Raw genomic sequence first — 16,261 nt, 5'->3', positions numbered from 1 at the left:
GCGGGGTTTTCTGGAGCAGAGCTGTTCCCCACACGCCCAGCCACGCTGGTGGGAAGAGGTGGCGGTGGAAAAGCGTCTCCAGCAGGGAGAGTAGGGTGCCAACAGCTGGTGGAAGAATTGAGGGATGCTTGGGAGCATGTCCTGGAGAGGGATTTGTGTGCCTGGGTGATGCGAGGTGGGGGTGACCCCCATCAGCCTCCCAGTGTGGGTCACGGTGGGGGGCAGGGGTGGGATGTTCCTGGGATGAGATGGAATGGGGTGGAGTGGGATGGGGAGCGGGATGTCTGGGTGCCCTGGGGAGCTTGGGGTGACAGGGCACAAGGGGTGCCACCACCTGCATCCATCTGGAATGGCCCTGGGGACAGAGATGGAGATGGGATGGGAAAGGGACAGGGCTAAGGATAGGGACAGGGATGAGGGTGATGATGGGGATGAGGAAAGGGATAGGGATGGGGACAGAAATGATGGGGTTGAAGCTGGAAATCAGGACAGTGATGGGGATTTATGAGGGGATGGGGACAAGAATGATGATGGAGACAAGAATGGAGCTGGTGACAAGAATCGGGATGGGGACAGGGGAGGGGACAGGAATGGGGATGGAGACAGGGAAGGGGACAAGGAATGGGTATGGAGATCATGACAGGGATGGTGATGGAGATGGGGACAGGCAAAATGGTGGGGATGGAGAAGGTGATGGAGGTGATGAGGAGGAGGTCAGGGATGGGGACAGGGCTAGTGGCAGCAGTGGTGACAGTGGCAGGAACAGTGACAGTGATGTCAGTGGGACAGGGATGAGATGATGGCAAAGAGGAAGGTCAGTGCCACCAGGCCCCCAAGAACAACGACCCCAGGGTGAGCAAACCCGCCCTGGGAGCAGCGGCGGGGCTGGGCTGTGCGGGTGGGCCGGGGGTGCTGGTGCCTGTCTGGGGGGGCCACGCTGTGTTTTGGGGGCCGGCCGGAGCGGCATCGGCGCCGAGCCCACGGGCGACTTATGCAGTTGCTTAGCAACTCCCAAACCCGGATTAGAGGAGAGCGAGGCGGGCGATGGGGGGGCTGCAGGCTGCAGCCCCCCGCATTGCCCTGGAGGTCCCTCCTCTTTCCTGGGCTGCCCCGGCTCACCCTGCCAGTCCCAGCACCTCGGCATGGTCTGAGGCTGGAAGCAGGGTCTGCAGGCAGCACCAAGGGCCGGGAAAGCAGCTGGGGGTGCAGCTCTGGCTGGAGAGCACCCCAAATGTGGGGGGTTGGATGCTCCTGTGAGTGGGGAAGGGACCCTAGACCCCAAGAGTGGAGCCCACTCCTCTGTGTGGAGCCTGGAGTTGGGCACATCACCCCTGGCCTTAAGGGGATGCTCGCTGGGACGTGGTGTCCCACCATGCCCACCCTTCCTCACCATTTTCATCCTCGCCATCCTCATCCACACTCTTCTTTGGGACCAAGTCCTAAGTAGGTCAAGAACGATTTTCCCCCTGTGCAAACGAACCCGGGGGGGCAAAACCTCCCTCCAGCATCACTGTGGGCCAAGTGTCCCCCCCAAAAAATGCACACGTAGCCCCCATTTACTGCAGCTTTGTCCCCTCTCTCAAAAAAACGCCAAAGCCCCTCCACGCCGAGGGCGAGCCCCGTCAGATCTTGGCTCGCGTCCTCCGCATGTGATGTTGTGTTCCACGAAACTCCGGGGCGAGCTGCCGGCTCCTTTAAGTGTTAGGAGGGAGTTGGAGGCTGCGAAATAAAATTGGAGGAGGGAAAAAAAAAAAAAAAAAAAAAAAAAAAAAAAAGAGGAGAAAGGGAGGAAAAAAAAAAAAAAATAAGACACCCCCCCTTTTCCCCCCCAAAAGCCTGGCAGGGGTGTCGGGCTGATAGGCTCGCCCGGAGGAAAGCGCATTACGTAGGCAAGCGGCTCCGCTCAACTTGCCACCTGCGCCGGGAGAGCTGCCGGGGAAGCGAGATCCTGCCGGAGCCCCTCGCCCGCCGCTGGCCGCCCACCCGCCCTCCGCCATGGACTGCTGCAATGTAGGTCCCCCCTTCCCCCTCTCCCCCCCACCCGGCACCCGCTTTTCCGCCTTTAATCCGTTATTAGTGTTGAGGTCCGGGGGCGGCCGAGGGGGTTTGGGGTGGCGGGGGCGGGGGGTGCGATGGGCGCTGCACCCAAGAGCTCGAACAACTCCACGTCTCCCCCCGACCCCAGCGCTGCTGCAGCCCCCCAGGCCCATCTCCCCCCAGCCCCCCCCGCCCCAAACCCCCCTCCTGCTTCGCACCAGTTCAGGGTTCATCCCGCCGGGGCCACAGCACGGTCAGCATCCTGCATCCCACAGCCCGCTCGGGAAAATCACCCCCGTCCCCAAATCCAGCTTTTTTTTAAGCTTTTTCTTCCCCCTCCTCCACCCCCTAAATTACTGTCCAGGTGGGATCGGGGGTTGCCTGTGGATAAAGGGATTAAATGGAGCTGCACCCCTCGCTCCTCACCCGAGGGTGAGCTCCCCTCGCTGCTGGCCGGCTCGGGGAGCTGATCCGGCACAAGCCCACATCCTTTTCCCCCTCTCTCCCTGTTTTCTCTGACTTTTCCTGCCCCTCTCCCCCTTTCTTCCCCCTTTTCCTCTTTTTTTTTTCTTTTTTCCCCTTTCCACTCTTTTTTTCCCCTCTTTCCCCCCTCCTGCTCAGGTGGCAGCACCGGGAAAAGCCCCCATCCCTCCTCCTGGGCACCTCCAAACAGGCAAAGCCCACCCTGGGTATAGGATTTCTCCTCTCTGGATATGGAATTTCTCCCCGACATAGAGGATTTTTTCCCTCATATATAGGATTTCTCCCTCTGAATATAGGATTTTTCCCCTAGATACAAGTTTTCATCCCCTGTGTAGAGGTTTTTATCCCATGGATATGGTATTTGTCCCCTGAATATGGGATTTCTGCCCTGAATATAGGGTTCCCCCACCTATATAAAAGATTCCTCCAACTAGACATAGAATTTCTCCTGTGGATTTAGGATATGTCCCCCTGGATATGTTTTTTTTTCCCCTGAATATAGGATGTCTCCCCTGGATATGGTTGTTTTTTTCTCCTGAATATACATCTCCCCCACCTATATATAGGATTCCTCAACCTGGATATAGGTTTTCACCACCTGTATGTAGGATTTCTCCCCTGATTATAGGATCTCTCCCCTGGGTATAGGAAATTCCCCTGCATATATAGATTTCCTCCACCTGTATATGGTATTTCTCCCCTGGATGCAGCATTTCCTCTCTCTGAATATAAGATTTCACCCTTGCATATAGGATTTCTCCCATAAATATAGGATTTTTCCCATGGATATAGGATATTTTTCGCTGTATATAGGTTTTCTCCCCCGACTGTAGGATTCCCTCCCCCGGATATAGTATTTCTTCCCTGGATATAGGTTTCTCCCCCTGTATATAGGATTTCTTCCCTGGATATAGGATTTCCTCCCTCTGGATATAGGATTTCTCCCCTGGATATAGGATTTCTCCCCTGGATATGGGTTCCCTCTCCTCCCCCCATATATAGGATTTCTCTCCTGAATGGAAGATTTCTTTCCTAGCTATAGGATTTCCTTCCCCTGGCTATAGGATTTCTCCCCTGGCTATAGGATTTCTCCTCTGGCTATAGGATTTCTCCTCTGGCTATAGCATTTCCACCCTGGACATATCACTTCCACCTTGGAGCTGTCACTTGAGCCGCTGCTCCTTTGCTCCCCTCGCCTTTGGCAATGGTAAAACAACCTGAGCAACTCTGTGGAGCTGTGGCCACTCTCCGGCAGGATGAACACCCTCCCCCTTCCCAAAATCTACAGCTTCCAAATAGCCCCCCCCAAAAAACCTCCTTTAAGTACTTTTGAGCCCCTCGGGGGGGACAAAAAAGCTTCACTCCCTGCCCAGCATCCAACCCTGGCTCATTTCCAGCTCATTTCTTTTTCCTGTGGGTTTTTTTTTTCCCTCTTGGTCTCGGTGCTGAGTCCAACTGCTCCAGTGGGATGTGGCAGGAGGGGACTGGGCTGTAGTGATTTATCCTTGGGGGGGCTTTTCCTCCCCTCCAGCATCACTCCCTTCCCCAATTTCCCAGCGTTTTCAACCAAAGCCCTGGGGAGGGATACAGGAGGATGCAACAGGTTGCGAGGGAAGGGGAAACTGAGGCACGACCAGCTTGGTTTGTGCAGCGTGGCCCCCCCACCCTACAAAAAATCCCCCCCAGAACCCATCCTCTGCTCCCTGTGTCAGAACCCCCAGGAATCAGGATCAACCTGGCTGGGGTTTGGTTTCTTGCAGCTGGGTGGCCCAGGGTGGGATTTAGGGATGGGCAGGGGGTGAAGCATCTTCCCTTGCTGCCCCTTCGGTTGCAAAGCCCCCGAGGCTCCTGCAAGAGACCCCGATTTTTAGCAAACTCCTTCATTTTTAGCAAAGGACCCTCATTTTTAACAAATAGACCTAATTTTTAGGAATCCCCCCCCCCTAATTTTTAGCACAGGGGCTAATTGAGGACCTCCTGGAATGGATCCCTTTGGGGAGGGGGATGCCCTGTTTGAGGTCCCACCAGCTGTAACCCTCGCCTTGCCACCGCCAGGAGGGAGCCTGCACAAAGCTGGACGAGGACATCCTGGACATCCCTTTGGACGATCCCGATGCCAACGCGGCGGCCGCCAAGATCCAGGCTAGTTTCCGTGGCCATATGACCCGCAAGAAGATCAAAGGGGGAGAAATCGATCGGAAAACCAAGGACGCCGAGTGCGCCAACAGCACCCGCGGCGGCGACCTCCGCAACGGAGACTAGGTACAGTCCCAAAGCCCGCTTCCTCCCCCCAGAACGGGACACTCGACAAGGATGCCGCTCTGAGCATCCTTTGCTGTGTTGATTTGGGATGGAGCATCCTTCCCCATGCAGATATGGGATGGAGCACCCTTCCCCAAGCAGAGTTGGGATAGAGCATCCTTCCCTGCGCAGATTTGGGATGGAGCATCCTTCCCCATGCAGATATGGGATGGAGCATCCTTCCTGCACAGATTTAGGATGGAGCATCCTTCCCCATGCAGATATGGGATGGAGCATCCTTCCCCAAGCAGAGTTGGGATAGAGCATCCTTCCCCGTGCAGATATGGGATGGAGCATCCTTCCCCAAGCAGAGTTGGGATAGAGCATCCTTCCCTGAGCAGATTTGGGATGGAGCATCCTTCCCCATGCAGATATGGGATGGAGCATCCTTCCCCATGCTGATACGGGATGGAGCATCCTTCCCTGCGCAGATTTGGGATGGAGCATCCTTCCCTGCACAGATTGAGGATGGAGCATCCTTCCCCATGCTGATATGGGATGGATCATCCTTCCCTGTACTGATTTGGGATGGAGCATCCTTCCCTGCACAGATTGAGGATGGAGCATCCTTCCCCATGCTGATATGGGATGGAGCATCATTCCCCATGCAGACTGGGGATGGAGCGTCCTTCCCTGCACAGATTTGGGAGGAAGAAGGGGTTTTTCCTCCCAGGAGATGGAAGCACGCGAGCAGGCAGCCCCTGCCTTGCCCTAATTTTGGGCGCGCGCCGTAGTAGTTGGGAAGGATGGGAAGTAGGATGGGAAGGCGCAGCCCTAGATTTGGATTGAATCTCTCCCTTAGCAACACCACCCCGAGCGCCTCGCCTCAGCACATGCTATTTTTAAAAGCCTGTGTCACAGTCTCCTGGCAGGAAAAGGTAAATTTAAAAAGCGCCCACGGTGCCGAGGCCGCGTGGCATCGGAGCCCGGGGGGCGGCTGCTCCGTGCCCGGGCCGTGCCCTGTGCCGAGCTGGCACCGGGAGCGCGGAATGGCCTCGGATACCGGGAATGCTGGTTTGGGGTTAGCGGCGGGGAGGGCGTGATGCAGGCTTGGCCACGTGTGTGTGGTGGGGCTGGTGGGGATGGAGCTGGGATGAGACTGGGATGCAGTGAGGATGAAGTGGGGATGCAAGGGGGATGCAGTGGGGATGTAGTGGGAAGGAACTGAGGATGCAGTGGGGATTCAACAAGAATGCAGTGGGGATGTAGTGGGAAGGAACTGAGAATGCAGTGGGGATTCAACAAGGATGCAATGGGGCAGCAACGGGAATGAACTGAGGCTGTAGCGGGGATGGAACTGGAATGCAGCTGGGATGCAGTGGGGATGAACTCAGGATGGAGCAGGGATGGAACTTGGATGCAGAAGGGATAAACTGAGGATGCAATGGGAATTGAACTGGGATGTAGTGCAGTGGCAGTGGGGATGCAGTGAGGATGCAATGGGAACTCACTGGAGATTCAGGGAGATGCAGTGGGGATGTGCTGATGAATGGGAATTCAGTGGGGCTGTGGTGGGAACAAACTGAGGATGCAGTGGGGATTTAGGGAAGATCCAGTGGGGACACAGTGGAAACACAGTGAGGACACAGCAGGGATGCAATGGGGAAGGAGTGGGGATGTGGTGGGGGTGCAGTGTGAAAGCAATGGGGATTCAGTGGGAATGCAGTGGGAAGGAACTGAGGATGCAACAGGGATTCAGTGAGGGTGTGATGGGAATGAACTGAGAATGCAGTGGGAATTCAATGGGGCTGCAGTGAGGACTCGGTGAGGATGCCCTGGGGCTGCAGTGGGGAAGCAGCTGCCAAGTGCAGGTGCTGTGCAGCTCCTTAGGGCCTGGAGGTTCCTCAGGGCTGCCTCGTTAGGGGGGCTGAGCAGGCTGGCAGCAGGGGGGACGGGCTCTCCCCCTCTGCCCCCCTCTGCCAGGGTGCTCTGCCCAGGGAGGTGCAGGCTGGGGGTCCCCCCATGCTCCCAGGCTGGGTGAGGGCAGGGTGCAGGCAGCAGTGGAGCCAGGACAAGGGTGCAGGCAGGGTGTGGGTGGGCTGCAAGTAGGGCACGGAGAGAGTGTGGGCAGGGGGAGGGCACAGAGAGGGTGCAGGCTGCAGGAGCAGTGCGTGGGCAGGGTGCAGGCAGGGTGCAGGCAGGGTGCAGCTGCAGGGCACAGGGTGCAGGCAGGGTGTGCAGAAGGTGCAGGCAGGGCACCGGCAGGGTGCAGGCACGGCTCAGGGTGTAGGGTGCAGGCAGGGTGCAAGTAGGGCACAGGGTGCAGGCAGGGTGCAGGCAGGGCTCAGGGTGTAGGGTACAGGCAGGGTGCAAGTAGGGCACAGGGTGCAGGTAGGGCTCAGGGTGCAGGGTACAGGAAGGGTGCAAGCAGGGCACAGGGTGCAGGCAGGGTGCAGGCAGGGCACCAGGTGCAGGCTGGGCACAGAGTGCAGGCAAGGCTCAGGGCGCAGGCAGGGTGCAGGCAGGGCACCGAGTGCAGACAGGGAGCAGGCAGAGGTCAGGGCTCAGGGTGTAGGGTGCAGACAGGGAGCAGGCAGGGCTCAGGGTGCAGGCAGGGAGCAGGCAGGGCACAGAGTGCAGGCAGGGCACAGAGTGCAGGCAGGGCTCAGGGCACAGGCAGAGCTCAGAGTAGGGTGCAGGCAGGGAGCAAGCAGGGCTCAGGGTTTAGGGTGTAGGGTGCAGGTAGGGAGAAGGCAGGGCACAGAGTGCAGGCAGGGCACAGGGAGCAGGCAGGGCTCCGGGCGCAGGCAGGGCTCAGGGTGTGGGGTGCAGGCAGGGCCAGGCCCAGGGCTGACTGCTCTCTCCTTGTTGCAGGGGCCTCCAGCTGCTCCCCGGACCCCCCTCGCCACCGGCCCCCCCCGCCGCCGCCCGCCGAGGCCCAGGAGCCCCCGCTTTGCCCCATCGCCCCCCGCATGCGACCCCCGGAGCCCCGCAGCAGCCAGGCCCTGCCCTCACCCCCGGCTGCCCCGCCCCGCCCCGGAGACCCCCCACCCCAATAAACGCCCCTGCCAGAGCCCCGGGCTGTCCTCGGTGCCGTTCCATGTCCCCGGCGGAGGGTGAGGGCACCGCGGGCACAGCGGGGAGGGGTGCGGGGCGGGTGGTGCCCAGCAGTGATGGCACACGTGCGTGTGGGACATCGGGCGGGCACGTGTGACATCACTGCCAGCCGTGGGACGGCGGGAGTGACATCACGCAGCTGCACAGGGCGTGGTGTGACGTCGCTGGTGGGTGGGAGAACACTCGTGGGGTGCTCCTGCCCCGAGGTGGGTGGTGACATCACTGCTGGACGTGTGACGGCTGCTGTGACACTACAGAGTGTGTGTGATGTCACTGTGGGATGTGTGACACCACAAAGGTCTGTGTGATGTCACTGTGGGATGTGTGACACCACAGAGTGTGTGTGATGTCACTGTGGGATGTGTGACACCACAGAGGTGTGTGTGATGTCACTGTGGGATGTGTGACACCACAGAGTGTGTGTGATGTCACTGTGGGATGTGTGACACCACAAAGGTCTGTGTGATGTCACTGGGGGATGTGTGACACCACAAAGGTCTGTGTGATGTCACTGTGGGATGTGTGACACCATACAAGGGTGTGTGATGTCACTGTGGGATGTGTGACACCATCCAGGGGTGTGTGATGTCACTGTGGGATGTGTGACACCACAGAGGTGTGTGTGATGTCACTGTGGGATGTGTGACACCACAAAGGTCTGTGTGATGTCACTGTGGGATGTGTGACACCATAGAAATGTGTGTGATGTCACTGTGGGATGTGTGACAGCACAGAGGTGTGTGTGATGTCACTGTGGGATGTGTGACACCATACGAGGGTGTGTGATGTCACTGTGGGATGTGTGACACCACAGAAGTGTGTGTGATGTCACTGTGGGATGTGTGACACCACAGAGGTGTGTGATGTCACTGTGGGATGTGTGACACCACAAAGGTCTGTGTGATGTCACTGGGGGATGTGTGACACCATAGAAATGTGTGTGATGTCCCTGTGGGATGTGTGACACCACAAAGGTCTGTGTGATGTCACTGTGGGATGTGTGACAGCACAGAGGTGTGTGTGATGTCACTGTGGGATGTGTGACACCACAGAGCTGTGTGACATCACTGCTGGATGTGAGACACCATAGAGGTGTGTGACATCACTGCTGGATGTGTGACAGCACAGAGGTGTGTGTGGTGTCACTGTGGGATGTGTGACGACATCCAGGGGTGTGTGATGTCCCTGTGGGATGTGTGGCACCGTACAGGCATGTGTCATGTCACCACTGGCTGTCTGATGCTGGGTGTGACATCATGCAGGCCTGCAGGACATCACTCATGGACATGTGACATGCCTGTATGGCATCAAACAGGCATGACTTGGAAGCCGTGATGTCACACACTCGTGGTGACATCGTGGTGACAGACAGGTCACAGGGTGTGAAAACACACGTGCACCACAGTGTCACCTCACCACGAGGACCTTGGCTGGTGCTGTGACATCACCCCTCCCTGTGACCTCACCCAGAAGGCTGTGGGACCCCCCCCAACCCCGAAATCCCCACAAACTCACCCAAAGCGCCGGTGCTGGGCAGCACAGCAGCTTTTAATCAGAAAACTCCTAAAAAAAGTGTGTCCCCTGCCCGCCTGTCGCCCCCCACCCCCCACTTTTAATGCTCTTTTATGAAAAATCCTCCTTTCCACTGATATATAGATATATAAAAAAAAATAAGAAGCCCCACACCCCCCTCGCCGGGGCAGGGCCAGGGCTGGTTTGGGGGGTGATATTTACGGGGAGACTCAGCCCCCCCAAACCCAGGGGGCCCCTGCACCCATTAAACATCCCCACGACGAGTCCAGCTGCTCGAGGCATGTGTTAAAAAGAAAAGGAACCCAAAACGGGACAAAACCACCCCAGAAAACGGGGGTGTGGGGGGTTGAGAGGTGTGTGTGTGTGTGCTGGCTCTGGGCACCCCCGGTGTTTGAGGGGAGGTGCTCACACCAAGGAGCCGGCTCGGCTCTGCGCCGGCACCATCACCGGGACGGCGCCCGCCCGGGCCAGGCTGGAGGGGGGCAACGCCCCCGGGGGGGCGGCCGGGTCCTGGTGGCGCCGGGGGGTCCCGTTAACGGCGGGGGGCGGCAGGTTGGGGGGGCGGCCCCCTCCCCGGGGCGGGGGTCCCCGGTAGCTGCCGGTGGCGGTGAGGATGGAGGCGGTGTCAGAGGGGGGTCTGGCCGCATAGAGTTTGTCCCGGGGGCCGGCGATGGAGGACAGGGTGCTGGTTTTGGAGATGGTGTCCGAAGCCGGTCTCCTCGCCCACGACGGGGTTTTGGGCGCCACAGCGTCCTCCCTGCCAAGAGGGGAGACTGTCGGAGAGAGTGGCACCGGGAACCCCGACAGTGGGGCCGCCCAGGTTGAGTAGAGTTTCCGGACTCCCAAACAGGGGGACAAAAGGGAGTGGGGGGAAAACAGAGGTGGAAAATGCCCTCGTTAACTCTGAAACCTAATGTTAACTGGACAAATGTGGAACCCTCACCCCCGCTTGTTAACTCTGAAGCCTAATGATAACTGGCCAGAGATCAGTAACTCCTTCCCCACTGTTAATTCTGAAATTTAGAAAAGATTGGCCCGAGGTGGGAACCTCCTCCTGCCCCATTAACGCTGAAACCCAGCGAGGGCGATTTGAACCTCCCCCACGAAAGGAGCCTCACTTGATCTCGTTGGCTCCCTCCTCCTGGCTGTCACGTTTCTTCCTCCTGTAGCCAACAACCCGCTGGGCAAAGAAGATGATGGTGGCGAGAGCGCCCAGGGAGCCCAGCACGGCGCCGGCGATGACTGCTTTAGTGCTCGCTGCCAGAGAGACACGGACAGGTCCCTTAATCCCACAGGGATCCCACGGGGACCTCATGGGGACCGTGTCCCCCTCTCCCCGACCCTGCGGACACGTACTCACTTGACTGCACCTCCAGGACGATTCTGCACTTCTCAAAACCCGCTCGGTTTTCGGCTGTGCAGACGTAGAGACCCGACATTTCCAGGGAGAGGTTGGTCAGCCTGAGGGTGCCCCTGGCCAGGTCTGCGGGGGGAAAATTTGGGTTCTGCCCCACAGTCGTCCCCCCTCACCGCCCCCTCCTCGTGCAGGCAGTGGGCAGGAATCCCCCAGCTGAAGCTTCAGGGGATATTCCAGCCCAGCCGGTCCCCCCCAGAGGTGCCCCCTTACCCTGGGCCGGGGGGAAGAAGACCTGCGGGGTGGGGTCCGTGCGCTCCCACTGGTACGTGGGCGAGGGTTTCCCCTTCTTGGAGGAGCAGCTCAGGGTCACGTTGGCGCCCACGGTGGGGGTGCCGTGCAGTTGGCAGGCGGGGACGGCCGGCGGCACTGCGGGCACCAACGTTAGTCCCGAGGGTCGCCACGGGGAGGCCGAGGGGAGCCGCGGAGTCCGGCGGAGCCTTACCCAGGACGGTGAGGTTGATGACGCCGACATCCCTGCCCTCGGGGGCACGGTCATCCACCACGTTGACGGTGCACATGTACTGCCCCGAGTCCCGCTCCCGGGTGGCGTTGATGACCAATGAGATGTTGTGGCTGAGGACTGGGTACAGGAACCCCACGCGGGACTTCAGGTCCGTCTCCCCCACCTTCTCCGTGCCGTCCAGGTACATCAGGATCTGCACGGGGGAAAACACCCCCTTGGTCCCCTTGGCCCCTCCGGAGAAGGTGAAGAAGGAGAGAAAAGCCCCACAAATCCCATATTCTGTGGAGCAGCAGCTGCTGCAGGAGCCCCCTCCAGCCTCATCTGCCCTGAGCATCCTGAACGTGGGGACTGTGGGAACATGGGAACATCTCCCCACCATGGGCACTGTGAGCATCCCCCCATCATGAGCACCAAAATCATCCCCCCCCCATTGTGGGTATCTCCCCCTCGTGGGCACCACAAGTGTCCCCCCACTGTGGGCATTTCCACATTGTTGTGGGCACTATGAGCATCCTCCAAGGGCATTTCCCCATCCTGGGCATTACAAACACCTCCCTATGCAGGCATCCTGGGCATGTCCCCAGTGTGGGCATGTCCCTTCATGGGCCCAATGATCACATCCCTATCCTGGGCACCTCCAGATCATGAGGACCATGGTCATCTCCCCCTGAAAGTATTTCCTGCTGTGGACACCACAAGCAGCTCCCTGCTGCAGGCACTGTGGGCATGACCTCATTATGGGCATCTACAGATCACCATGGGCACTCCCCATCAAGGGCACTGTGCCATGGTGGGCACCATGGTTATCACCCCATGGGGGGCCCTGTGAGCTTCACCCCATCATGGCCACTACCTCATCATGGGCAACATGAGCTTCCCCTCGTCCTGGACACCACCCCATCATGAGCACCACAGGCAGCTCCCCACTCTAGGCACCATGGGTTAATCTCCATCAGGAGCATCCACCTGTTGTAGGTACCACGGGCACCAGGAGTATCTCCCCCACCATAGGAATCTCCCCATGGTGGTCACCATGAGCTTCATCCCATCATGGGCAACTCCTCACCATGGGCACCGCGGTGGGAACCACATGAACCTCCCCATGAGCATCACCCCACTGGGGGCATCTCCCCATCATGGGCACCACGTCCTCATAATGGACACCTTCCCATGGTGGGCATCTCCCCATCATGGACACCATGAGGTTCCCTCCATCGTGGGCACCTTCCCAGGGTGGGCACCATGAGCATTCCCCCATCACAGTCACCTCCTCATCACGGGCATCCTCCCACCATGGGCACCGTGGCCACCACTCCGTGGTGGGCACCATAAGCTTCCCCCCATCATGGGTACCACCGTATCACGAACACCACGAGGACCCCCCTCTATGGCCACCTCCCAGCTTGTCCCCTCTGTCCCCACCCCCCTGTCACCTGGAAGGGGCCGGCATTCCCCTTGTGCAGCAGCCAGAGGATGTAGGGTTTCTCCTGGGAGTGGCTGGTGTACCAGACGGGCAGCACCGCCTGCTGCCCCTCCACGGCGAACACCGAGTCCGTCCCCACGTGCACCTCCAGCACGGCTGAGGAGACACCTGCCCGTGGGAAATCGGGATGTGACTCAACCCCAGGTGCCACTTGTCCATAGAACCCAACAATCTCAGGTTATCACCAGGAAGCCGGGCCAGGAGGACATTTTGCCTCCTTCCCCGGCATGGGAAGGGCTTTCCGGCTGCTCCAGAGGATGCAAGACAATGCTGTTTCCTCCCATCCCGCTTCCCCCTGCCGCCCAGGATGGGAAGACATCCGGCAGTGGGCAGACACCCCCTTTACCTCAGTATTGGGGCATCCCCAACCCTCCCATGATGTTGCACCAGATCCCACAGGATTTATTTAGAGCAGGGGCCCCCATATGCTCCCCACAAGCCTTCCCCAGCATCCCCCCTTTTTGCTGCCAGTGCTAAACTGGGATAATTCATGGATGGTCTTCCCTGACCTCGATCCCATTCCATCCCAAATATCCCATCCCAATCCCCCCCATCCCTGTGTCCCCTGCACCTCAGCATCCCCCCAAACTCCACTGGGTGGAGGTGATGGGATATGAGTGGGTACCACGGACCGGAGAGGGATGCTCGGGATTATTCCCCAGCTTTGCCCGGGAGGCTCAGCCAGAAAATTAATCGGCTCAGGGAGGCTGAGTTTGTGCCGGGGTTGCTTTGTTTTTCCCGGGGGCACATCGAGGCCCCGCATCCCGGCGGCTCCATCCCTGCATCCCGCCCATCGATCTGTGTCCCCGGCTGGCCCCGCTCCCGCCAGAGCCCCAGGGATGCTCCCGACTGGGACGCGGGGTGGAAAGGATGATGCTTCCCCATCATCCCAAATCCTGGCTTCGGAGGGAAATCCCCCTGGGTCTGAAGGATTTCGGGAGCCTCCAAAGGCCTCGCACTTTTCCCTGAGAGCTCAGAGGTTGTAATTGGATTTTTCCAGGGTGGGAAGAGGAAAACAAGGCACTGTGGAGTATTTTTAGCCTCCTCCCGCATCCGTTCATCCCCCCTCCCGGCAAGGCATCGGCGCTGCTTCCTGACGGAGCCTTCCAGCTCCGGGCAGGAAACTCTGCTCCGGCTGATAAGTCTTCTCAGGAATTAAAAAAAAAAAAAAAATTAAATTTCCCTTTCTCTGGTGAAAAACCGGGAGAAATCAGGCCTGGTCTGGTGAGGATGTGTAAAAATAGCTCACCCGGGCTAAGAACATAAACCCTTAAGTCCTGGAGGGGGTGGGGGGGATGCCCGAGGCACCTGCGGGTCCCAAATCATCGATATATTATTAGTATTATTAATTACATCAAGCTGTGGTATCGAATCCAACAGACAGCATGGAAAAATAATGCTAATTATAGTGTATTTATATGTAGCTATACAGATAACTGCATTAAATTTAGGGAGTGTGGAAGGAAATATGAGATGGCGACTCATTAAATTGGAATTTCCAGAATAAAATAGATCTTCGAGAACATATAATTTATAGCAATTATAAATATAGGTAGATTTTTGTGAGAATAGGGATAATAGTGGTGATGTGAGAGTTATAATGGTGCTCAGAATAATGAGAGTAATGATCAAAGTGAGAATAATAATTAGAAAGGTGATAATAATAACGATAAAAGTGATATTAATAATGATAAGAGTGATAATGATAATAATAATTGTAATTTCAATAGCGATTATAATAATTACAACAGTGATTACAACAATTATAAATCATAATAATAATTATAACAGTGATAATAAAGATTAAAATAATAATTATATTAATAATTATGAACACGGTTATATAGTTCATTAATTTTGCAGCTGGAATCATTAAATGATGCCACAGCCCCTAAACATTCCCAACAGCTGGGAAAATCCAGGTGTTTTCAGCCTGGCTCATCCATTATTAGGGATAAAATTCTGTTAAACTGCAATAATCTAGAGGAAAACAGATGATATCCAACAATTATATCGTGATTTCTACTGGAAAAGAGATAACAGGTTATACACACCTTGTGGAATAATTACGAATTTGATTGTAGTTTAATGAAAATAATTATGATAGTTTTAATATTTATAGTTATATATTATAATAATTATTATATTATAACAGTTATGATGATTATATTTGTTTATATTATAATAGTTATAAGTAATAGTTATTATAATGATAATAATGATAATAAAATAGTGATAATAGAGGAGATTATGATGATGATGATGATGATAATAATAATAATAGTAATAATAATAAAGGGGCTCATTAATGATGCAGATGCCATTGATAAGTGACTCCTAAACCCCTGTGCATCCCCAACACCTGGGAAAATCCAGGCTTTTCATCCCAGTCCCTCCATCAGGAGCAGTTTTGGCCCCGATGCTGGGCCACGGGGCGCTGAGGATCCCCCAGTGAACTGGGGAGGGGTGGATGGAGCTGGATCCCAAGGCTGCTCCCTCCCCCAGATCCCCTTTTTCGAGCCTCATTCGCCCCAAATTCCTCCTCTCAGGCAGACGTGACCCTAAAGAGGGCTGGGAGAGCCGGGGCTGGAGCTGCAGGCTCGGGAGGGACCGAACCCTCTGGCACAGCCCCAGCTTTGGCCACCTCGACGCTCCAAATCCTCTAATGCTTTAACCAGATCGAAAAAATTAAGCCGCTCTCGGCGCTCATACGTGTTTGGGGGGGCCCCGGGCACCTCCTGCCTGCTCTCTGAGCTCAAAAACCTGGATTCTGATCCAGCTGCCCTGAGCTAAACACCTGCCCGGCTGCCTTCCCTCCGCTCCAGCCCATCTGCTGGCATTTTTTTTTTCCATATGGAAAACCCAAATGAATTTAAATTTACCTTTAAAAATACTCTTACTTGTTTGTTTTGTTTGGTTTGGTTTTTTTACCCATGGAATAAATATCTTTTAAATTACCGTTGCAAACACTTTAAAGTTTTTTCCCCTATTGAAAGGAAAAAAAAACCACAAACACTTTAAATCTGCCTTTGAATTTTTTCCCTATGGGGGAAAAAAAAAAAAAATCACCTTTAAATCTCTGCAACCTCAATATTAATCCCAGTGCTGATATCAACCACCCCATTCTCATCCAAAATCTCATCATTTCAACCCCAAAAGAGCTGTTTCCTGGCTCACAGCGCAGCCTGAACCCCTCAAAAAAGCAACACCCCCAGGCCCCCCCAAGCCTCTGAGCCATTTACTGTACGGGGAATTAAATCCCGGAGGCGGTTGGGGTTTGATGACCCCGCTTGATAGGATTAAGGCGCCGGAGTCATGTGAAACCCAGACCCAAATTAAATCCCAAAAGACCAAGCTCGGGATTTAAAATACACAGCGGGAATCTGGCCGGAAAAAGGACCCCTAGAAAAGCTTGGAAAAAAGGTCAAGGAGCATCTCGGCGCTGCGACGCAGCCACTCGCCTCCCTTTGCTTTTTCTTTTTTTTTT

At 56.2% G+C, this 16,261-nt stretch overlaps 3 protein-coding genes across 3 annotated transcripts in view; 1 reads left to right on the top strand and 2 right to left on the bottom strand.

The window, feature by feature from the left end:
- The first annotated feature begins 1,803 nt into the window (after positions 1 to 1,803).
- Positions 1,804 to 7,836, top strand: NRGN (neurogranin). Its single transcript, XM_039384767.1, has 3 exons — positions 1,804 to 2,010; positions 4,576 to 4,782; positions 7,636 to 7,836. Exons 1-2 carry the CDS (start codon positions 1,996 to 1,998, stop codon positions 4,780 to 4,782), a joined length of 222 nt encoding a protein of 73 aa, XP_039240701.1. The 5' UTR covers positions 1,804 to 1,995; the 3' UTR covers positions 7,636 to 7,836.
- Positions 7,837 to 9,816: 1,980 nt separating this feature from the next.
- Positions 9,817 to 11,300, bottom strand: ESAM (endothelial cell adhesion molecule). Its single transcript, XM_039384748.1, has 4 exons — positions 11,039 to 11,300; positions 10,772 to 10,894; positions 10,530 to 10,668; positions 9,817 to 10,168 (listed from the first exon to the last, which is right to left on the bottom strand). Exons 1-4 carry the CDS (start codon positions 11,298 to 11,300, stop codon positions 9,817 to 9,819), a joined length of 876 nt encoding a protein of 291 aa, XP_039240682.1.
- MSANTD2 (Myb/SANT DNA binding domain containing 2) overlaps positions 11,108 to 16,261 on the bottom strand; it is a 29,054-nt gene continuing 23,900 nt past the window's right edge. The window contains exons 4-6 of the mRNA XM_039384762.1: positions 12,725 to 12,882; positions 11,271 to 11,484; positions 11,108 to 11,194 (exon numbers count right to left, since the gene is read on the bottom strand). Of these exons, the coding sequence (XP_039240696.1) occupies positions 11,321 to 11,484; positions 12,725 to 12,882 (322 nt within the window). The 3' untranslated portion in view covers positions 11,108 to 11,194; positions 11,271 to 11,320. The remainder of the gene's footprint in view (positions 11,195 to 11,270; positions 11,485 to 12,724; positions 12,883 to 16,261) is intronic.

The sequence above is a fragment of the Pipra filicauda genome, unplaced genomic scaffold (assembly GCF_003945595.2).
Source record: "Pipra filicauda isolate LSUMZ 115617 unplaced genomic scaffold, ASM394559v2 scaffold370_size807399_pilon, whole genome shotgun sequence".
Taxonomy (NCBI): Eukaryota; Metazoa; Chordata; class Aves; order Passeriformes; family Pipridae; genus Pipra; species Pipra filicauda.
The sequence above is the reverse complement of the archived record's forward strand: the minus strand, read 5'-3'. Positions and strand labels throughout refer to the sequence as shown.

What these genes read in the sequence shown, in the direction of transcription:
- ESAM (XM_039384748.1), bottom strand. Translation starts at nt 11,300, where the DNA reads ATGTCGGCGTCATCAACCTCACCGTCCTGGGTAAGGCTCCGCCGGACT. An exon ending in CGTCCTGGAGGTGCAGTCAA is followed by an intron (nt 10,669 to 10,771) that starts GTGAGTACGTGT and finishes TCTCTCTGGCAG; the next exon opens with CGAGCACTAAAGCAGTCATC. An exon ending in GAGGGAGCCAACGAGATCAA is followed by an intron (nt 10,169 to 10,529) that starts GTGAGGCTCCTT and finishes CCCTCTTGGCAG; the next exon opens with GGAGGACGCTGTGGCGCCCA.